Here is a 23,307-nt window from a genome sequence, read left to right as displayed (position 1 = left end):
ATGAGAGAAAAGTATTTAAGAATTGGCCATAGAAGTGGCTTTCAATTTTTTGACCACACTCTATAATAGGAAATAAATTTTATATCACCACCAAGGGCACACACAACCAAGAATAAAATGGAAACAAAAGCTAACATAATAATGCTAATAATTACTATAAGTGGTGCACTTTGATTTTTTTCTATTTTACTTTCTTAAAATGCTGACCTTTGTCCACTAAATTGATTTCATCTCCCATACCATATAGTGTGGAACTAGAAACAGGGAACTAGAGATTTAGTGGGACTTCTTAGGTGAGCCAGAAAACCAAGAATAACTTCCAATGAGATTCAGTAATTCTGGATCTCCCCAAATTTAAAAAACAAAATCCAAAACCCTAAATTGAAGTGCTTTTTGTTTCCAGTTTATTGCTTTTACTCTTATTCCAGCTTCTTGGGCTTTCTCACTCTTGTTTCTATTTCTGGTATTATCCACCCCTAACTATACTACATCATCTGAAAAATCTTTTATTCCTTTACCTGAGTAACTGGTGAAAATGTTAAACCGTATAGAAGCAAGCACAGACTGTAACATATTTTATGGTTGTCCCACACGTCTATTTTATGTACATTTAAATCCTTTTCATGTCGAGGAATCAGTTACACATCCTCTGATCAGACGAACAACTATTTCATTTTTGTCCACAAGGCTGAGAAGTTTTGTTCAATGTGTTAAGATTAAGAGAGGCCACTACTAGGACATGGCGTGGTGGGTTCTGAGCATCAGTGAGATGATACATGCTGAGTGCTTTCGACCACAGCTGGCACATAGAAACTGCTCAGTAGTCGTGAGCCCAGCTGACATTGGTGGTGACCATGATGATGTCACAATTACATTCCTGTAGTTGAGTAGTTTAGAAACTCTGCAGATTAAATATTATGTGGTCTTGACATGCCTTGCTCAAGTGAACCCATCCTGCCTTCTAAAAAATCTTTTTTTCTAAGCCTTTTTAAATTTTTTTGAGTTTTTCAAGGTTTTAACATCTTCTAGTGTCTATTGTTTCCCTAACCTTTTTTTTCTTTTATGAAACCAGAGCTCTTGCTCATCTCTCATGTTCTTGAATCTCAGGCTCCCACTGGCATTTCCGCTGTGTCAGCTGCAGGCTGTTTTGTGCGGTGGCGTGTGTTCATTGCCACTGGAGACTTGAGTTGACTTAAGAGGAGCTACAGTCTTCGGTGTTTGTGTGGATTCTGTTTCTCTCCCAGAAATGTTTTCAGTTTGGAGATTACTCCTTTTGAAGAATAAAGAAACGAAATAAGACAGGCGCAGCCTGGTCTCCTAGCCACCTGTGAATGCCTTGGTGTCCTCATCAGCAAGGGGACCGTCCCTTTGTTGTTCACTTTATTCTGAAAAGCCCCGTTCATTTGGGGGTTCGGGCTTCTTGACATATTCAGGTGGTGGCTTACAGTCTCCTGAGCTGGCTGATGGGCCTAAGCCCCACCCCTGTCACTTCCTAGCTGGATGGTATTGAGCAAGTTCCTTTTTGTGCTTCGATTTCCTCATTTGTAGAGGGAATGAGGTCTTTCTCATGGGGTGGTTGTGAAAATTAAATGAGTTGTAAAGAACTTAGGACAGTGGCCAGCACAAAGCAAGCCTTGAATACCTGTTAGCTATTCCATATCTTTATGCAGAACTCTCTGAAGGCCAACCCTATTTTTTCTCTTTGGAGTTTGTATACAGGAAGAAGCTTTAAAAAGGTTCCTAAACTTCCAGAGTCTCTTCCCACAGGTGATGTTTTCTCTGAACTTTTTTTTTTTTAATTTATTTGAGAGAGAGTGCCAGCACGAGCAGGGGGAAGGGACAGAGGGAGACGGAGAGGGAGAAGCAGACTCCCCGCTGAGCAGGGATCCTGATGTGGGACTCGATCCCAGGACTCCGAAATCATGACCTGAGCTGAAGGCAAACGCTCAACTGACTGAGCCACCCAGGTGCCCCTTCTCTGAAATTCTTGGCATCTGCTTTCATAAAGACCAGGACATATGTCTGACTACATTCAATGTTTATTTTATTGCCTTGTACACATACCAAGGTGACAAATGTCACTGCTGCCCCGGTTTCTCATCACTGCCCTGTTGGTGAGCATTTCCTCCTTACGAGTCCAGTATCAGCCCTCCTTGGTATTTCTCCTGATTTCTAAGCAATGAAACCATCAGCCAGGCAAGCCAAAAATGTGTCAGATGGTCTCCTTGTAGCAGGATGAACTTCCAGCAGATGTTAGAAAATTAAGGTCCCCATTGCCCCGTAACTTGCCTCCTTGCCAGTGTTTTCAAACTTTCAAGTACTAATAATGGGGCTGATGCTGAGGATGAGAGTATTTCCATCTGGAAGCAAAAACGCTTGCCAAGGATGGAGGTAAATTATTTAAGGGCATCAGGACTGTGTTTCTATGGAGTTGATTGTCAGCAGCAAGACAGAACACCAATGTGCCAGACATCTTCAGGTTTGGAGATAAAAAGCCAAAATACAGCCCTACCCTCAGGGAGCTTCTAGTTCACAATGGCTCTCCAATCAACCTGGGTTCCTGTTTCCAATTTAAACTGGAGTACTGTGTCTCTCATTACGCAAGACAGATGGGAACTTCTTTCTTGATGTTTTGTTAAATTCCCAAATCACCTGGGTCAGGGATGTTCATCCACCGGCCCTCCAAGGAGTCACTGTCTTGGTATGAGTCCTGCTTCCACGAAATTCGACAGGGATTTTAACACAGCCCCTTCACCTCCACACAGGTTTGAGGAAGGGTCAGCTTGTTAGAATAATAAAGAAATCGACATGAACCTAGAATAAGGGCAACTTTGAGAGAAATAATGCGGGTATAATTCGGGAGGGGTGGTGTCGGGAACTGGAACTGTGGAGTCTAAAAGCTAGTCTTTCCCAAACAACAGAAGAGGAAAGATGGAGGAAGAAGAGAATGTGTTGGTTTTTGGTAAGTTTCATTCATTAAAGGAAAATGAATGACAATAATAAAAGTAAGCATATTAAAAGTCTGCAACAGTTTTTAATAGAAAGAATGGTCTTTAAATTGTCTGTCTGGTAGCTTATTTAACCTGGTTTCCCTCTTAGTTAAAACAATACTTTCATTTCCCTGAACAGGGAGAAACAGATTCATCTGGGAATGCAGTTCTAACTGGGGGGAAAGTGGCTATTCGCTTCCAATCTCTATTTTAGTATTTCTTAAAATAGATATTTCTCTTTTCTTCTGAAGTGTAAACACAATATGACATTTTGATCAAAGCCTACCATATCTCTTGCCATCCTGGACTTGGTCCTCACAGTTCTCAAAGTGATCAGTTTCAATTAAAAAAATTATTTTAAAAAGTTTCTATAATAAACTGAAAAATGATAAAAACAGCAAAAGTGAAGTCATAAGTAAACATCAAACAAAATGTATTTAACATGAAACATGGGGACGCCTGGGTGGCTCAAGTGGTTAAGCGTCTGCCTTCGGCTCAGGTCATGATCCCAGGGTCCTGGCATCGAGTCCCACATCGGGCTCCTTGCTCAGTGGGGAGTCTGCTTCACCCTCTGCTTGCCGCCCCCTCCTGCTTATGCATGCACTCTCTCTCAAATAAATAAATTAAAAAAAAAAGTTTAACATGAAACACGACATGGCCTAGCTGGATGCTAAGTAAGCATCACACGTGCCCGGGGTTAGGGTGTAGGTCATGCTTCCAGGAGCGGGGATGTTATGTGTGTGCTAAGCACACTTAGGGAGCACGAGGGGGTCCAGGGGAGGGTGGTCCTGTGACCTAGCAAGCCTCACTCTAGACACGGCTCCAAATTATTTGCCTCTATTAGACATCTGAGCAAATGAGCCTGGGACAGAGGACCGTGGATCCTGTCACAGCTGGGCCGGTGAGCTAAAGGCAGCTGAGATTCACAGAGATCCTGTCTCCATTTCTCTCCTGTGTACGGACGGCATCTGATGATGCAGCTTCTAACGGGAAGACACAGCAAAAGGCTGCTGGCAAACAGCCTGTTGTGGAGTCGTTAGGAATGGGGATATTCCAGAGGGAAAAAGAAATTCTAAGAGACAGTCCTCTCAAGAAAAGCAAGACTCTGCGAACAGCACCTGCAGACCCCAGCTGAGGGGCGAGTTTTACGTGGGCCTATGTGTAAAGGGCCACCGGCTGCCGATTGATCGTCCCTGTTGGACCTGAGCAGAGCGACAACAAATCACCGTCGGCAACACCATCTCTGAATGCAGAGGACGGCAGTCCGTGCGCACACCTTGGGACCTTCTTATTTAGATGCCTGGGAGGCCGCACACAAGAGAAGATTGATTTATTGATTGCACGCCGCCAGATGGAACCAGCGGGTGGGAGTTTGGCACTTAAGAGCCTGACCAAACAGCCTTGGGAACTGCTCCCCTAGTCGCAGCGACTCCCCGAGTGACCCGGGGCAAGTCACTTGACTTCTTTGCTTCAGATTCCCACACCTGGAAAAGGGGATGGCCTTGTTCCCTGACGGCCAAGGGAGAGTGTGAGGAGGAGCTCAGGTGGCTGATGACATCAAGGTGGAGCTTGGCTCCCCCGTGGGTCACCGGCTGCCCTCCCAGCATCTCAGGAATCTGGGTCTGTGCTCCCGGCAGAGGACCTCGACAGAGGGTGAGCCACCTCTACCGCGCTGGAAGACCAGGTCCTACGGACAGGTCATCTTTGACCATGATGGGCGGCACATTCGCTCTGTCAGGAGAAAGATACGTACTTGTAAAGCGTTCCAAACATGCTGAAAAGCAAGCGCCGTACGAACCTCACGCCTGAGAAGCGATGAAGTTCAGCGTTAGATGTACTATATACCCTTGTGCTTTGGAAAGTTTACAGAACTTCAGCTGCATACTGAAGACCCCATGACCATCTCTCCACAGTCTGTAGCCTGAGGTCATGCTTACCTAGTCTATGGAAAGGTGGTATTTTTTTTTTTTTTAATTTAGGAATGTATTAACTGGGATTCTCTAAGTTATCCCGCAACAAAACCAAACCAAAGCAATCTTTTCAGATCCAGCTTCCAAAACCAGGGAAAGAACCAATCGCTATTTTTCTTTGGAATCTAATGAAGAGGTAATTAAGGCACCAGGAGGATGAGGTCCCTCAAGCCCACTCTTAGCCGATAAGGGAGTCTTTCTTCATGAGGAATCAAATCTTGAGACTTTGCAGTTTTGGGTTTGGGTACACCTCTTCGTTTCTGTAATTAACCATACTGTGATGGTTAATTTTATGTGTCAAATTGGCTAGACCATGGCCCCCAGATATCTGGTCAAACATTCTAGATGTTTCTGTGAAGGCATTTTTTAGATGAGATTCACATTTAAGTCAGTAGAGACTTTGAGTAAAGCAGATTACCTTCCATAATGGGAGTGGGCCTCATCTGAACAGTTAAAAGACCTTAATAGAAGAAGAGCAACCCTCCCGGAAGGGGAAATTCTGCCAGCAGACTCTGCCTCTGGACTTGAACTGCAACTCTTCCCCGAGTCTCCGGCCTACCAGCCGACCCTGAAAATGGGGGACTTGCCAGCCCCCACAACCGTGTGAGCCAATTCTCTAAATAAATCTCTCTCTCCACGCATACACATCCTATTAGTTCTGTTTCTCTGGAGAACCCTAATACACATACTGTGGCAAATATTGCCACTGTTCACCAGTATTTCTGGTTTTCTCTCCTGGATCCTGGAAACTTGAAACCATGGCCATTCACTTGCTTCGGCTAACAAAATGGAGGGCAAGTGACTGGTGTCTCCCCCAAGCAAAAGCATCTAAGAGCCTGGGCAGGACCGTTTCTGCTCCTCGCCTGCAGCGCCAAGCCTCGAGTCACAGAGAGATGGTGGAGACACAAGGTACTGCTTCCCCCAGCCGGAGCCTGCGGGTGACCACAAGGAGCAGCATCCCACCCACCAGACCCTGCAGATGCAGAGCATGAGTGAGAGTCGTTTGTTGTTTCAAACCTCTGAGATCTGGGGGTTGTTTATGATTGATACACCGCTTGGGAAAAAAAGTTGTCCTGGTGATTTGTACTTACTGACTGAACCCTTTTCAAGGCCCTGTCAAGAAGTGATAAATTATTGAAGTGTAGCATAAAGTGTTTTCTTTTTGCTGTGCCCATAGTAAAGCCCTGTGAAATGTTTCTGGCTACCTTTCCTGGGTCATTAAAAAATAATTGTTTCCAATCACTCTGGTCTTTAAAATAAAGCAAGACAAAATGCCACAAATCCTTCTCCAGAACCAGCACCACGCCTCTCCTCCCTCCTTCCCGGTCCTGCCCCCACCTCCCTCAACCACACCACCGGCTCCCGGCTCCCGGAGTGAGTACTGCTGCGCTTGGGGAGGGGGAGGAGGGAGGCCAGCACGACATTCACGCAATTGTCTGGTGTTCATTCAACCTCTGTGCCCAGATACAGTTGTTGTTCCTAGAGACTGCATAAACTGCTCAGAGAAGAAAGCAGGGTTGTGGAAATCTCATTAATAAACTGTGAAAACCCTCTCAGCAGGAGTCACAGAATGCAGCGGCGCTGCCTTGAGCCAAGCAACAGGAAAGCTCAGTGCTCTGCTCCTGGACAACATCACCCTCCAGCGCAGCTCACAGCTCAGATTCGAGAAAGGCTGCCCGAAAGCCCCTCCCTGAGCAGGGCAGTGGCGGGGGGGGGGGGGGGGGGGGGTGTTGGTGAGGAAGGCGACTGGAACCTGAGTAAGTTTACGAAGTCCAGGCTTTGCTTTAATCTAAACGACTGCCAGACAGAGGTAAGTACAGGACTGGTTCCTCACCTCCTGTGCTTCATAAACGTTAAGAGAACACGGATGCCAAGGCTCCCGAGAGAAGGCAAGAAAATCGGGCAAGGCTACCTGTGCAGGACGAGGTACAAGGTGACTGCAGACTGACGTCGCTCTCAGCTAACCGGAATATGGCTAACCTTCAGAGTTCCCCCAGCTCCATGCACATTCCCGCTCCCTCTGTGGACGTGGCCCCTTTAGATCCCCAGCTCTATTTTCTATCCAGGTGACAGGATCAGAGGTTGAACTTCTGACCTCGCAAATCCTTTGCGGCCTCGGACTGAAACCGGATGCCTCTGTAGAACATCTTCCCTTGAGCGTTTCGTGTGGCAAGCCGAAGAATTTGGGACAAAGAAGGACATCTCTAAAATGGTTTAATGATCATCATATGCATGCTTTCTTCAGACAAGTGAGTAAAGCAAATCCAATCAAATGACGCGGTTTGAGACCTGAATTAGAAATCACGTAGAGAGAAATGGATTTTCTTTCTTTCTTTTTTATTCTTTTGCATTCTGCACACTGACAGAGCGGGAAAAGAAAATGCCTGGAACTTAAATATGGAGGAAGCTCTTTACAACTACATCCACGATTTTGTGCACTTCTCTCACTCGCACGTCAGTGAAAAATCACCAACTATTATGAAACAGGACAAATCAAGTCACAAAAGAACCAAAAAATCTCATAAAAAATATATCCAAGTATGAAAAGTACTGTCCTCTCGGCGTCTTCACATCCTTCTCTTCTGTGTACTTATATACAGCACTGGAAAGGAAAAACACACAACACGCTGAAAAAAAAACACCTATGCTTAAAAAATCATAATAGCAAGTTTCCAAAGCAAATAGATTTTGGCCCAACAGCTCTGCAAACTGAAAAGGAATTTTCATACCACACAACAAATTCTAGGACTACTGAAAAACTAGATTTGATGAATCTAGACCTGGGTTTGACGTCTTATAGGACTGTGTTCTAGTGTCCACTATGTATTTGACTGTAAATTGTGACCAGGAGGATAAAAAAAAAAAAAATGGATGTGAAAACCCCTGGAATGTAAGAATGTTTTATAATTATAACAATTCTGCTTGTAGTAAGGTAAATCAGTAAATTTACCAGGCGAAACCTCAGATTAACAATAAAAAACATATTTTCATCCATCTCTCCAACATAAACTCTAAACTTGCTGTTTACTATTTTAACTACAACAGGATAAATAAGAGCTGAGGAGTCTGGGGGTTTTTTGGGGGTGTTTTTAAATACTAAAATCTTTATTCTGCGTTCCCTTTTAAAGTATCAACCTATCCAAAGTTTTGCTCCGCTATCCTCTTGTGACCACCCAAACTGAACTCTTTAGGACATCAGAATAAGACAAAACTTAATAACTAGGTGACTCTGGTCAGGCTTTCAGAGGCGTTCTTCCCCTCCCACCCCCAGGCCCCCTCAGACTCCAACCCGTCCGTTCAAAGTGACCATGAAGAGGTACCTTGATCAAAGAACATAGCACAAATTAAACAGGATCCTTTTTAAGAGACAAAGATGTGAATTTGGGAGTCTAAGGGTAACTACCACTGATTACATCATGGAAAAAGTTATCAGGAAGGGAAGCAGCAGAACGACGGTAGAATTGGACCAGCCCAAGAAGCAGTGAGCACAGGACAGAATCCAGCCTGTCACCACTCACAGGTGACCACTGCTTTCAGCTGTCTGGAGAGGGGCAACCATCAGAACATTTCTAGTAAATGGGGGGAGTAAAATAAGACTAACAGAAAAAAATCGAGGAAACCCTACATGTTGGAAGGAATAAAAAGCCAGCAAAATATGTATACAAAGACAGGAGGTGAAGAAATATGGTACTGTAAGAACGGGATACAGAACACCTACAACAAAAGTCAGGATATTTAGTTCAAAGCCGAGATCCAACTGTTAAGGGGGATGAAGAAATTACCCAGAACTAAAGAATTCACATCAATAAAAAATCCGAACTCAGGAGCCCCCGAGCTCCATTTGGGGAATGGGACCAAAGGGGGGGGTGGGGGATGGGTCAAGGGATAATTCCCTCAGTTTTGATGTTTTTCCCTTCCCCCTGAGAAATTCAAATACAACTTCTTTGGTAGTTTTCTTTTTAGACAAGGTACTTAAGAGTAACCATAATAATCATAGCAACATACTAGCTGTTAAAAAGTGGAGTAGCTTTAGAATCATGTTTCCTACTTTGTCATTTTTGCCAAAGTAGAGGATACAAACCTCCACAAAAAGCATTTGAACGTTTAAGACAGAAAGGACATCAGGACAAGCTACCTTCCAGATACTGCAAACCAAAGATACAGGCGAAATAGTGGCCACTCTTACAACTCCAACTTCCAACGTGAGAGGCAGTGTCAGGGGAATTTAATAAACTGTATTCAGGGCTCTGGGTCAGTGTCCTAATGCCCCCCAGGTCCTCATTAGTAAAGAGAGGGAAGGTGAGAATGTCATGTCTATTCCAAAATTCTGCGAAGCATCTTAAAAAAAAAGAAACTGGTCACAATGAAGATCTGAGATTGAAAAAGTTAAAAATAAACAACACAAAACTGAAACTAAACTCTTGAATTATGTAGAAAATGCGCTGGGGATCCTGATTATAAACAAAAAACCCCAAAAAACAAAAAACAAACTTTTCTTGGATGTTGCACAACCGTACGGCGAGAGAATATTACCATTGTTTCCACGGATAAATGCATCGCCATACTTATTCTTCAGCTGTCCATTTACATATTCTTCCGTCTGCTCCAGGGCTATATTCATGTAGCCATCCAGGCAAGCCAGGACCCCTGGAGGCAGATTTCATCAAAGAGAAGATATACAGGGCAAATAAGAGTTGAAAATTACAGGGTATACCTTAGAGCTGACAACTGCGTGATTTGTTAGCTCTTACATGCTTAATATAAAAATTCACACTGTAAGTGAAACGCCATCGTTTCTTTCTACGCCGATGTGAGTGACGGCGAAGAAGCATACAGGGCGAACGCAGTCATGGACCCACCGCCAACAGGGGAAACATTAAACTATCACATGCTTCCTGGGCCGTGTAGTTAACAACAGTAAGTCCTAAAGCCTTCACAAAAATCACGTAACATGCATATTCCAAATAAAACAGCGTTTTCTGGAAGCTAAAATCGGGAGTGGGCAATTGCGCAGGGACAAATGACCACTGGCCAAGGCTCCTCGCTGCGAGTGGCACTCCTTACTTTAGCCACTCAGTGAAATATGGGTCTGGCTGATTTACTGCATTCCTTCGCAACATCTACCGCAGCAGATGAATGTACTCCAGGGTTCAGAGGAAGTCTCCACAATCTGTTAAAATAATAGGAGAGGAGACAGCAGGTGCTCCTGAAGGAGCACCCGAAAGCTGTGATGTGACTCCTCGTGAAGAGCAGCTTGAGAAGACAGGGCACCATATTGCATTGTTAACACATCCCTTTCTGTTTTGTTAAGAGTTCGAAGAGTTTCAAATCCAGACTAATATAGAAAAATGGCCAAGAACATTCTAAGGAGCTTTTAAGGAAACTGAGTGAATCTTTTTAACTGTGTTAAGATAGTATAAATTGTGCAAAACTTGCCCTGATAATTTTTCTCAAAAGAGTAACACATATAAGCCTCTGAGTCTCTAACTTCACATGGTATTTTCTAGAAAAAAAAGAATCGAGTAAAAACAAATACTACAAGTTTGATTCAGTTAGCCAAGTCGAGAGCTTCTCTTAGTCTCCACTTTGTTAATATGCTCCTCACTCCCTGCCTCTGCCCCCATTTCCCTCTAAACAAAAATGTTTCTTTTCCAAACTGTGTGTGTAATGAGAACACACGACAGTAATCTAACGGAATACTGCTAGAAGCTGTACACTTTCAAAGAATCAGAAGAGATTATGAATAATTACTAACAATTATTTCCCGTCAAAAGAGAGCTTAAGCTATAACCTTCCAGTTTATTTCCTGCTGTATTATTTTACATCTAAACCACAATCCTAAGTGAGCAAGAAACTTCCGAAACATGACATGCAAACCTGTTTGAAAGTTAACCCAAAGCATTTCAAAATGAAATATTCACTAATAGAAAAATATCTATTCTCCTAGCAAAGGTTGTTTTAAGAAAAAGATTCCAGGAGGTCGTAATGGTAACCCCCTCCCATCTCTGAGGGATAAACTACTATGAATAACAGAAAGAACAGTTTTCTTCAAACTTAAGAGAAATTGCTACCGAAAGCTGGGGTTTTTAATTTAATCATGATGGTTACTAGCCATGTGAAAGGCTGTTCAACCTCACTAGTAAACAAAGAAACAGAAATAAAATGAAACTATCACTTGTTGCCAATCAGAATGGAAACGCTGAAAACAAGGCTAATACAAGGACTGTTGAGAACACAGAGAAGAATAAGCCCATCTGCCCGGAGGGGAGGGCCACTGGGCATGCTCATTAACACAGAAATCCTAGGCCAGGGAATCTATTCTAAAGAAATACTTGGACAAGTGCTCAAGATACATGTCAAAGGAGCAGAGCTGTTTACTTAAAATAGCAAAAAGATTGGTAAACACCTGCAAGCCCATTAATAGGAAAACTGGTTAAAAACAAAAACAAAACTGTGGCACATCTACACAAGGTACTCCTATGCAGCATGAAACACTCTATATTGTCAGAGAACTGAATGCATTCTTTTCACGTAAAAAGAAGAAGAAAATCAGGGTGTATGTATAGCTGATCCCATTTATATAAAATTATGCTTATATGGACACAGGTCCAGACTGGTAGACCTGATTATCTCCGGATGGAAGAATTTGGGGAGACTTTGCTTTCTTCTGTATACTTTTCTTCATTATTTGCTTTGAAATTCTTAAAAAAAAAAAAAAAGAAAAAGAAAAACATGTATGCCACCTTTATAGATAAAAAAAAATTTTCCCTAACGAGTATAGAGAAAAAAAGCCTGGCTAGGCTGGTTGATCTCCTCAATGAAGTGGGTTCTGAGAAGACACTGAACACAATGTTCCCACCCTAACCAACTGCTGAATATGCTCAAATCTCTAGAAGTCTGTTATCTCCTTTGGGCTCATCAAAAGTTCATGGGTGTAAAGTGGTATGTAGAGACTTTATATCTCAGTATTCAGTGTAAATCTATTAGTTCCACCATAAAAATTAAACTGGAGATAGGTTATTGACGTCAAGACACTAAAGCAGTACATAAACAGCAGGGTGATTTCTTAACCAGGCTTTTAGTCAAGCTTGAGTTGGGAGTCCTAGCTCCTCCCTTACTAGGTAGAGAGAAACAGATACCTCAAAGGATTTATGTGAAGATAAATTGGAAATTGAAATGATTAGCACACACTGGACACATAGTAAGTTCTCAGGAAAACTAAGTTTGCATGTGTGGAAAGAGGAAAAAGCTCAAGACTACCATCCTCATTCAGAAAAGAGACCAAGAAAAGGCTTTACTCTGCTAATGAATTAGTAAGCTGCACCCATGAAATACTCCAGGTCATTAACGTATTTGAATTTTGGAAGATTAGGATTTTAGTAACTAAAAAATGGGATTTGACACCATTCCTCCCACAAAGTTAATTGCAGGAGTGTCACCGCCTCTTAAAAGTAGCATTCTCGAAAAGAATGGAAAGGTATATTTGGATAGCACGTGTACTGTAAGAGTGGGAAGTTCATGTTGTAAAATGATACTGTCTAAACAGCTGTTTGTCAACCTTGAATACTTCGGCAAAACCACATGCTGTTGTGCTAAGTGTTCTTCGGTTTCCAGTTATTCTTGCCTGAGGTGACTGAGAATCCTGGCTATTACCAGGATGTACACAACCAGTCGCAAAGCAGAGACAAGGAGACAACAGTCACATAAATCACACCGGAAGTCAGAAGCACACAATCTGCTATGCACCCTGTCTCCAAAGGGAACCATCTCAGAGGTAGAAAAAGAAATGGACATAAAAACTACTGGTAACCAATGCCTTTTTTTCTATTGGGTATGTTTAAGAGCTTAATAAAAACCAGTTAGGTCATATTTACTCATTTAGTTGCACCAGTGAGGACAAAGCATGAAAATATTACCTCGATAATCCACTCCAGAATTCAATTTTACCACAACTGGTCGTCCGATGATTTGCTTTAAGAAGTCACTGGGGGTTTGCTTCCGTAGACTCATTTTAACAATCCTGATCAAAAATCTGAAAAGGAGCAATAAAAGTAAAGACAAAAGTTAATTATTCACCCAAAAAAGCCTTTAGCCTGTTTATAGGAAATCACGTAACAAAGGACTACATCTGAAGACTCAACATGATTCACTCCTATTACAACATGACAGCTAGCATGTTTCCAGTACTTACTATCAGCCAGATGCTAAGCTAATGCATGACCTCATTCAGTTATCCCACAGCAACCCCACGACACGGGCTTCATCATGGCTCCCTGTGTTAACAGAGCTGCTGTTCTTAATCACTGGTCACTACTGTCTCACACACAGGCAGTATACCCATTACAACCACTGCCACCGCCATCATTTACTGCATGCTCATTCTATGCTGAGCGCTCTGCTGAGCTCCTTATAAACCCGGTTCATAGGAACCCTGAGAAGGAAGTCATAATATCCTCACCTTGCTAATGAAAATAAAAGCACAAAAAGCTGAAATAATGTGCCCCTAAATGTGATGGAGCCAACATTCAAGCTCAACACAGTCGTATTTTAAAGTCTGTGTTATGTAATGCAGACATATTGACAAACTGATGGCAAAATAGTGTTTCTAAAAATATTTATAACCATAACTGAGAGCTAATACCTTAGTGTGCTATATGTCAGCACTCACCTAAGCACTTCTCATATAGTAATCCATTTAAACCTATGACGTGATGGGGTAGGTACTGTTTTTAATCTTCATTTTACAGATGAAGAAAGAGTCACAGAGGTCCTGCTCTGGTCACATAGCTGGTAAGTGGACGACTAGCTCACACTCAGAATCACAACCTTATACAGCCTCTTGAAAGTTCCTAATGCAGCCAGAGCTTTTTTACTCTATTAGAGCAGATATACGCTCTATATAATTAAGAGAAAGTCTTTTCTTTTTTAAGTTTTTATCTTAATTACCTGGTGCTCATCACAGCAAGTGCTTGCCTTCATCCCCATCACCCATTTCACCCAACCCCCTCCCACCTTCCCTCTGGTGACCATCAGTGTGTTCTCTGTAGTTAAGAGTCTTGTTTGTTGGTTTACCTCTCTCTTCTTTTCCCTTTGCTTGTTTGCTCTGTTTCTTAAATTCTACATATGAGTAAAATCATATGGTATTTGTCTTTCTCTGACTGGCTTATTTCACTTAGCATATTATTCTCTAGCTCCACCCATGCCACTGCAAACGGCAAGATTTCATTCTTTTTGATGGCTGAGTAATATTCCATTTCTCTCACACACACGTGCGTGCACACACACACACACAAATATACATATATATATATATATACAACCTCTTTTTTTTTTTTTTAAAGATTTTATTTATTTATTTGACAGAGAGAGACACAGCGAGAGAGGGAACACAAGCAGGGGGAGTGGGAGAGGGAGAAGCAGGCTTCCCGCTGAGCTCCAGGACCCAGGGATCATGACCTGAGCCGAAGGCAGATGCTTAACGACTGAGCCACCCAGGCGCCCCCAACCTCTTCTTTATCCATTCATCAGCTAATGGACCCTTGGGCCGCTTCCATAATTTGGCTATTACAGATAATGCTCTATAAACATCAGGGTGCATGTATCCCTTTGAATTAGTATTTTTGTATTCTTTGGGTAAACACCCAGTAGTGCCATTGCTGGATCATAGGGCAGTTCTATTTTCAAATTTTTGCGGAACCTCCATACTGTTTTCCAGAGTGGTTGCACCAGCTTGCATTCCCACCAAAAGCGTAGGAGGGTTCCTCTTCCTCCACATCCTACCCCCCAACACCTGTTGTTTCTTGTGTTGTTGATTTTAGCCATTCTGACTGGTGTGAGGAGGTAGCTCACTGTAGTTCTGATTTGCATCTCCCCGATGATCAGTGGTATTGAGCATCTTTTCATGTGTCTGTTGGCCATCTGTAGGTCTTCTTTGGAGAAATGTCTGTTCATGTTCTCTGCCCATTTTCTAATTGCATTATTTGGCTTTTGGGTGTTGAGTTTTATAAGTTCTTTATATACTTTGGATACTAACCCTTTATCAGATATGTCATTTGCAAGTGTTTTCTCCCATTCCAGAGGGTTGCCTTTTAGTACGAAAAAGTCTTAAAATTCAAGAATAGGAGGAGTCTGAAATACAGAGCATTATATACCCAAATCAAACATACACAGCTGCCAATCACTCCTTTCAAAATTCATCTTGTTATATAATAGTTATCTGGGTCAAAGTATTTTGATAAACAAATGTAACAAAACTATAGTTACTTAAGCAAAAACTAACAGCAAAAGGACTTTGGAAATTACTATTTGTTTCCGTCAAATTCAGCTCACTGTTATTTTGTAGCCACATAGTACTGACACTTAAAAATCAGTATGGATACAATATTTTAAGGACTCTCCTCAAGAACTCAAATTGTTTTCAATCCAAATTTTTATAACACTTTCTTCCATAAACAGCACTGCTTACTTCAAGTCTATCCACTCCACGATCTGAATATGGGTTCAGGAACATTGTTTATAGAGATTTTCTCACAGTGAATCGGCCAGCTCAAGCAGTTTGGTTAAGCTAGAATGCTCGGTTACTGGCTTTTTGTTTCTTGAACAAATACGCATATGTCCACACAGATTTTAGGGAACTTCAAAAACACGGCTTTCACACAGGTTCTGACCTTAAAGAACTTAGAATCCAGAAGAATTTAAACTCTTGCTCCAAGAGTGTGAGTAAACAAAAGTGATTATAATTTAAGGAAAATAATTTTCTTTAACCCCCAAAAATCAACATCCTCAATTAAATAAAAGAAAATACAAATTTCACAGAGTACGCTTGAACTTGGGGCTGTTCTTTGGACCATTTCCCACTCCATCCTCCTGAGGCTTGAAAGATGTTTAAAATGCGATCAGCTAGTGATTTTACTCAGCAAATTTTAATTTAACTTTCCCACTGGATTGCCAGTTTATTTTTTTAGCTACAGTCTCAGTAGATAACTGGAATTACAACTACTATTCAGGACGACCACTATTCATTTGAGACTCAGACCACACAATTTTATTTATGCTGTTTTGAGCACAAGAAAAAAATATTACAAAGTAAATCCTGTAACAGATTCAGTACTCTTGATGAGTTTAGTAAAAACAAACAAATCTTCCCATTCGTCTACCAACTGCCTTATTTATGTCCTGAACACATGCTGTTTTGTCACTGAACGGGTCTAGAGACTGTTAACTCTGAAGGCCTGATGGAGACTCAGCTCATGAGTCAGGTGCATTTCTTATCAGACGTGAAATCCCATGATGGTGCTTTCTATGTACAAGACCGAGACAAAACTAGCCGTTTCCTTCGTGTTAAAAAAAAAACAAAAACAAAAACCACTAAGATGCATGGTCATGTGAAAATCTAGTTGACAGGAATATTACTAACTACCTCATCCAAAGTTAAAAGTTAATGACAGAGGCGCCTGGGTGGCTCAGTCGTTAAGCGTCTGCCTTCGACTCAGGTCATGATCTCAGGGTCCTGGGATCAAGCCCCGCATCGGGCTCCCTGCTCTGCGGGAAGCCTGCTTCTCCCTCTCCCACTCCCCCTTCCTTGTGCTCCCTCTCTCGCTGTTTCTCTCTCTCTGTCAAAAAAAATTAAATCTTTAGAATAAATGAATAAATAAATAAAAGTTAATGACAGCAAAAAGACCCCAAGCCTAGACAAACTGCTGGTATTGGCTATTTTTTAAAATGTTATTCGTCTTCTTTCTTCACCTTTTTAAAAAGCACAGATAATACTCTTCTAAGCTCATCAAAGATCACACCTCTGCCATTAAAGCCACATCCTCACTCCAATTAGCATCAATCTCTTCCAGAAGGTGTTCAACACTTCAAACTTCCGTGCAGTGCCTGAGTGTCGGGTGCACAGGCTGGGGGAGGGGGGGCTAACACTAATTAAGATACAGGTAGCCTCGGGCCCTCAGATTTTATACTCCAAAGCTGGCCCAAAAACACGTCATTGGAGAACTTTTTAGAAGTTGTATGTATGTGGACAGAATTATGCAGAGAACAGCACGTAGAGAAAGCAGCTCACCTGGCACAGCTTGGCAGAGCAGAGGATTTCTGGAGGTGACACCTGTGCTGAGCGAGAAGGGAAAGGAGCCCACCGGCCGAAAGGAGAGAAATCTTAGCAAAGACACTGGACGGTGTAATTGCGTTTGAGGAGAAAACGCTATACGGCCCAAGAGGGCAAAATGTAGGTGCAGGAGGGAGCAGGGCCACATTCCTGGCAAGCAGGGCAAGTCAGGCTAAGAGACCTTGGACTTGAGCTGCCAGCTCAGTATCCCAAACACGAAAGCAATTGGCTCACTTGGAGATTCTGATTCAGTAGTTCTGGGGCAGAACCCAGGAACTGGTTCGCACACGCCCGGCAGATTTCTCTGACCTGGCAAGTCTGGAGAACACCGTGTCAGCGACAGGAAACACGACAGGGTCATGAGCAGAGACCTGCCTGAGCTCGGCTCCCCAGCGCAGAGCATAGGTGGGCCACCTCACCTAGTTCTGACATGGCGGCGTCCCCCAAAGGTTGTACTGGCTACAATCTGTCACTACTCTCTGACATTCTCTACTTTTTTTGTACTAGTTTTTCACCCTCAAAAGATGGGAAGCCATGTGAAAGGCAAGACTACTCTCAAGCTTTTCATTTTTTTCTCCAGAGCATCTGCATTCTGCTAAATCTCTTGGGAAAAAAAAATTTTTTTTCAGAAGTTATTTGAAAAGGGGGTGGTTGCCTCAAACGCATTTTATCCATCACTCTAGGAGACCACATCTTCTACATTCATCTTCATTAGGCTTCCTTGGTACTCCCCGTTACTTAATGACTTGCCCATAAATCCATTTTGTATGAGTAAATTGGTCTCAACATCACAATTTTTCCCATCACTTGGCTCACGTAATTTTAAGTGTTCATCTTTTAAATTGGTTAAGGCAGAAGGCACAGTTCTGACCATTTCTGAAGCGAGAGAAAAGCCTCTTGAACCATAAACACAGAAGAGGAAAAAGGCCTCCTTTCTGCAGGGTCACCTTGATAAAACTTCTCCCTTCAAAATTAAAGCCATAATCACCTCTATGCCTCTCTCCCTCCCCTGACTCCTACTCAGGCTTGTTTTAAATGACCTATTTTCAGAAACGGCTATTAAGTCAAAGGCAGTATATTTTCTGCCAGAAGCTACTGAGAGGTCTAGTATAAGAACATCCGCAAACTGCCCTGCAGAGATTTTTTTTTAGTAAAAGAATGGGGGAAAAAGAACCAAATTTTATTCATCCAACTATGTGCCAGGCTGCGTTAGATTCACGAGCAATTCACACGGTAACCCTGCGAGGTGGCAAGCACAACTAAGGCGGGGTCCCAAAGCCTAAGCCCTTTCAAAGCTGCCCTTTGGAATATGTCTAGATCCTCCTGTGACAGGTGGGGAACGACCACAGACATCTATGGAGATGTAGGGGAGATCCAGCTGGAGAGCGGGAGCACTGAAGGAAAAATGCCTAAAGGCACAAAGTGCTGTCAATTAGCCTGTGAAGAAATACAATGGTCAAAGGTTAAGAAATCTACCTAACGTGATTTTGAGTTACGTCACTGAACAGAGGACTCGCAAATCCTTGCTTCTTGGCAATGGTTACCTGTAAACTTTCACCTCCTCATAGAATATTTACAGTTTAGGGTGAAAAAAATGTGAAAAGCAAATAATTACAATGAAGCATAACATAACAACCCACGTAAATGCAGCTCGAGACTAATACCTCAGTGTCTGAGAGGGCATCAGACACTGAGACCAGCTCTCTAAACATCACCCTCCTCAGACAGTTGGGGTACCTAGTCCTTCTGAAGGCTTCATACCAATCCCTCCTCCCCACATGGTAGGGGGCTACCTTCCTCCCCTCCCTCACTCCAGCCCAGAATCCAGCACTCACAGCACCCCTTTCCACTTATCAGGCTCTTGCATAGTTCTCCTGATGACCAGTCTCCCGTGGTAGGCTCTAAGCTTCTCAGAGACAGGGAAAATGGTGTCCCTGGTACCTAAGCTCACTGGCCAACCCTGTGGGAGGCATCTAAGGTCAGTGCCAAGGAAAAGCTTCTCAGAGACAGGGAAAATGGTGTCCCTGGTACCTAAGCTCACTGGCCAACCCTGTGGGAGGCATCTAAGGTCAGGGCCAAGGAAAAGCTTCTCAGAGACAGGGAAAATGGTGTCCCTGGTACCTAAGCTCACTGGCCAACCCTGTGGGAGGCATCTAAGGTCAGTGCCAAGGAAAATCCCTGTCCCTTCCTCCCCCCACCCACGAAATACGGGTAGAGTGACTAGCACGGTATCTTCTGTGCACTTAAATGGCTACAGCATAGTAATATCTCTGTTACTGGCCAGCAAATAAAAGAAAGATGAAGAAAACAGACCTGTTTCTATGTTGTACAAGAACCAGCTGCATCCGAGTCAATGGAGACGCTTGCTAAAATGCAGATTCCTGAAGTCTACTCCTCATCAGACTCCCTAGGCAAGGGGCACTATAACTTACATCTTATAAAGTTTCCCAAATGATTCCTATAAGCGAATGCAGACATGGGGAAATGTCTGGAGACATTCTGGATTGTCTTGAATGAGGAGGGTGGCGCTAGTACATAAGAGGCTAGGGGTGCTGCTTAACATTCTACAAAGCATAGATAGGACAGCCCTCCACAACAAAGGATTATCCAGCCCAAAATGTCAACTGAGGTTGAAAAACTGTTATAAACCCTAAATCAAAAAACCATTGTTCTCTGGTCTTAAAGTGACAAGGCGTTTTTAAAAACCTTCAAGGTACAACAAATGAGAATGAACAGCTCAATTCTAATTAGATGACAGAGTACAAATTATAACTTACTAGATGTTTTATTCTGACAGAAAGGGAATCTGAAAACAACTGTCAAAAAGTCTTGAAGGGGTTGCTGTTCTAAGTAATGAATTTTTAGTCCCAGTCACGAAAATGGTCAATTTTCCCATTTTTCAGTGTGAAACATCCCTCAGATGACTAAAATCTCTGTTATTTGGTACAATTCTAACAGGACAGAATAATCCAAGTGATGTCAACATTTTTTTAAATTCTCATACAAGTATGCCACAGTTTAGTTGAGAGACCACCCAATGCAGCATAAGGAGTACTCACTTGGGAGACGGAAACCTGAATTCTAATCCCAGCTCTGCTACTTAATTTAGCTGTATGCCTTGGAGAACTCGTCATTTCACCTCTCAAGGCCCCAGGTTCCTCATCTGCAAAATAAGGGAGTTATGCTAGATGATCACTTAAGAGATCATCCTGCTCTAACACTCAGCCTATGCAGTAACTCCAGTAATGCATTTACACACACACACACACAAAGATAATCCTCTAGACTCTTGCACAAAATTCAAGCAATTGGAATTGTGAAACATTACCATAAAAAAAAAAATCCAAAGAGAGGCTGATGTATTAGACATATATTATGAGCTAGCATGCATTTGGTGAGAACAGGCACAACCTTACATGAATGATGTAAACTGCCAAAACTTTTCTGGAAAACAACTGGGCAATGGGTATGAAGATCTAAAAAGACCATACTAGAACACAGCATCTATTGTAATAACTTCCTTGCCCAGAATCTAGTCCAAGTGAGTCATCTGTAACACAGTTTCAAAAATAAAGTTAATCAAAGTATTACCTGGGATGCTAAAATGAAAGAAAAATTCACAAACACCCTAAATGCCTCACAGCTGGGAAATGGTTGAATTATTTATGGGGCCTACACAATGACAGAATAGGTAGCCAATCAAAAGATGCGAAATTAGAAATGATATTTAGGAAGAATTTTCAAATGAAAGTGGACAACTATTTATACTGTTAATTGATAAAATAGGTAGTCTTAGCTCAGATAGAAAGTAGCACATACGAGAGTAAAATACAGAAATTATGGATGGGTCTCAGTGAATATTACTTTCTTCACTAAACTGTGTTTTCAATTTTTCAACAGTCCTGTGTTACTAAGGCGTGGGGGGGGGGGCACGCTAACCCACCACCAACCTTATCTGCCATCATCCTAATGCTAGACACCCTAAGCAGAAATACCCGCAAGGAGCAAGCGCACACACCTACACAACAAAAGCCCTGATGACAGGACCTAACGCCATAAAACTGTGGGCGTCCGCAACCTGGGAACTCGGTAAGGTGGGCTAGTCCGAGCTCTTAATTCCTGGGGCTCAGGGGAACCACCCCGAGGTAATCAGTGCAGACCCGGAGCCCTAGGAAGCGAGGCCGGCCCGTGCAATCGGGGCCCGCTTTCCCGCCCAGCCCGCAGGCTCAGGTCTGGGTTCCTGCGCAACTTGGACAATCAGGATTGGTCTCGGAAGGCAACTCGGTGGGGCCAGGTCGCTGCCGTTCGTCCCCGCGCGGTCTAGACGCCCCTCCGGAGGGGTTCTCAGAGCCGGGGACCACAGATCTCCTGGCCTTTCCAGGAGCCGAGGAGAGCGTGAGCGCATTCTGCTGGCGCCCGGGGTCCGCGCTCCCTCCCGGCGCCTTTCAGGGGCTGCCTGGCCCAGATCCCCGCTGCTGCTCCCCAAACCCGCCCCGAGCGAGCCAACACTGGGGCCTCCAACCGCCCGTGCGGCTGCCTGGCTCACCTGGTGGCCGGGATCCAAACCCCCGCTCCAAGCGCCCCACAAGGCAGGCCTCCGCCGAAGATCCGGAGGAAATCGAAAGTGAAACTGCCGAGGCAGGTGGCACTTTTCTGCAGCAACCAAGGATTGCCTTTCCTGACTACGGCAGCCTGCGGGGACCGAAAAGGCCGGACTTTGGTGGAGCGCGCAAAGCCTGGAATCTCGTTTTGCCTAAAGGCAAAGTTGGTGCTTTGGAGGTCACAGGAGAAAGCGCTGGTGCTTACTCTTTTAACAGAAACAAACATCCCTTAAATAAAACAAATAAACAAACAAACAAAAAACCCAAACTGGAAGTGATCTTTTAGCGGGGATTTCCTTTAGGCAGAAATGCAAGAAAGAGCTTGAAGTCATACTACACTGGAATTTGCTGCTAACGTAATGACTAAGAGAGATCCTTGAATAAGTTAATGCAAATAAATAAATAAAACAGGCAGCCTCAAATCTTCAAATCCATCTTTGGATTTTGATTAAGTGTGTGAAGATGAGGTCATTATTAGCAAAGAGATTGTTTCCATGGCAACGTTAATTGACACAAAAAGAATTAAAATCACTAAAGTAACTCCATATTATAATGGCATAAATTGCGTTCCATTACAATCTTTAATTCTAATTGGAAATGGTGTGCAGACATTATTTAAGTGCTGCTATGGGAACTTGGTTTGGAATTTTGCATGAATTCTCAATACTCTTGCTATTAATGGAAAGGGCAAAGAAAAAGAAGAAAACTGTTATACCAACACTTGATTCCATTTTTTCTTCGCACACATACCCTCAACTTAAAACTTATACTTTAATTCTATTTGTGATTTGTAACGCTATAAACAAAGAAATAATATCTTTAAACAGATTCTTAACCCCGTTAAGTGTTATGGATCTAAGATGCAGAATTTTTTCCTAAGATAAAGATGAGTTTCCCTGCTTGGAAACCTCTCTTAGCTGAAGAAATGAACCTTTGATTGATATGGCGACAGAGAGCAACTGGGTGTGATTTGGTGGAAAAAAGAGATTTCCTTACATCCTTCCATAAAAACTTATTTTGGGTAAAAACCGAGCATTACAGATTTATTGAAAAGGCTGTATTTGAAGTTCTTGCAGTATAAAATATAATGTAAAACAATTAAGTATCATTTAAATAAAATAATTAGCTGCCAAGAACAAACATAATAGGATGTAAAGAAAGCCCTGTCCCTAAAAGCCTTCTTCACAAAAAACCTCAAATTGTACCGCATTCCTCACTGGTTGTTTCAATTATTAAAAAAAAAAAATAGAATTTGTTAATTCATAGCCCTTTTCCCATTGCCACAGAACTCTGATGGAGTAATTTAGACTGGCGTGGTAGGCAGGGGGCAATGAGGAGTTTTAACGGCACGGTTCATCTGCAGGGGTCGTTGCAACCTTTTTCAAGGGGCATGGATCTGTAAGGGCCCAACTAGACAAATGGGCTGGGCACCATGAATTACTTCATGAGCCAACAAGTTTATCAAAATGTAGTTGTGCCCAGAATCCCCTCAGCAGCTTAAAATTGGCTTTTACTGATTCACAAGGCAACTTTCCATGTTTCACAAGTTTTTCTTTAGCATTTTTTATTATACAAAGGAAACATGTGCAAGACTTTTTCCGAAAGTTAGTCCACCAACACTAACTTCAAGTTCTTCAAAA

General features: G+C 42.7%; 1 protein-coding gene across 2 annotated transcripts; it reads right to left on the bottom strand.

Annotated features, from left to right (window-relative positions):
• Nucleotides 1–7,280: 7,280 nt before the first annotated feature.
• On the bottom strand, nt 7,281–21,762 carry LSM6 (LSM6 homolog, U6 small nuclear RNA and mRNA degradation associated). Of its 2 annotated transcripts, XM_027600257.1 has the most exons (5): nt 21,613–21,734; nt 20,126–20,229; nt 12,877–12,992; nt 9,494–9,607; nt 7,281–7,562 (listed from the first exon to the last, which is right to left on the bottom strand). In XM_027600257.1, exons 3-5 carry the CDS (start codon nt 12,968–12,970, stop codon nt 7,528–7,530), a joined length of 243 nt encoding a protein of 80 aa, XP_027456058.1. In that variant the 5' UTR covers nt 12,971–12,992; nt 20,126–20,229; nt 21,613–21,734; the 3' UTR covers nt 7,281–7,527. The 2 variants fall into 2 exon arrangements, with proteins under 2 accessions (XP_027456058.1, XP_027456059.1); XM_027600258.1 differs by lacking the exon at nt 20,126–20,229 and having other exon boundaries at nt 21,613–21,762.
• Nucleotides 21,763–23,307: the final 1,545 nt, after the last annotated feature.

This window comes from Zalophus californianus, chromosome 2, assembly GCF_009762305.2.
Source record: "Zalophus californianus isolate mZalCal1 chromosome 2, mZalCal1.pri.v2, whole genome shotgun sequence".
NCBI classification, from domain to species: domain Eukaryota; kingdom Metazoa; phylum Chordata; class Mammalia; order Carnivora; family Otariidae; genus Zalophus; species Zalophus californianus.
This window is presented reverse-complemented; position numbering and strand designations above follow the sequence as displayed.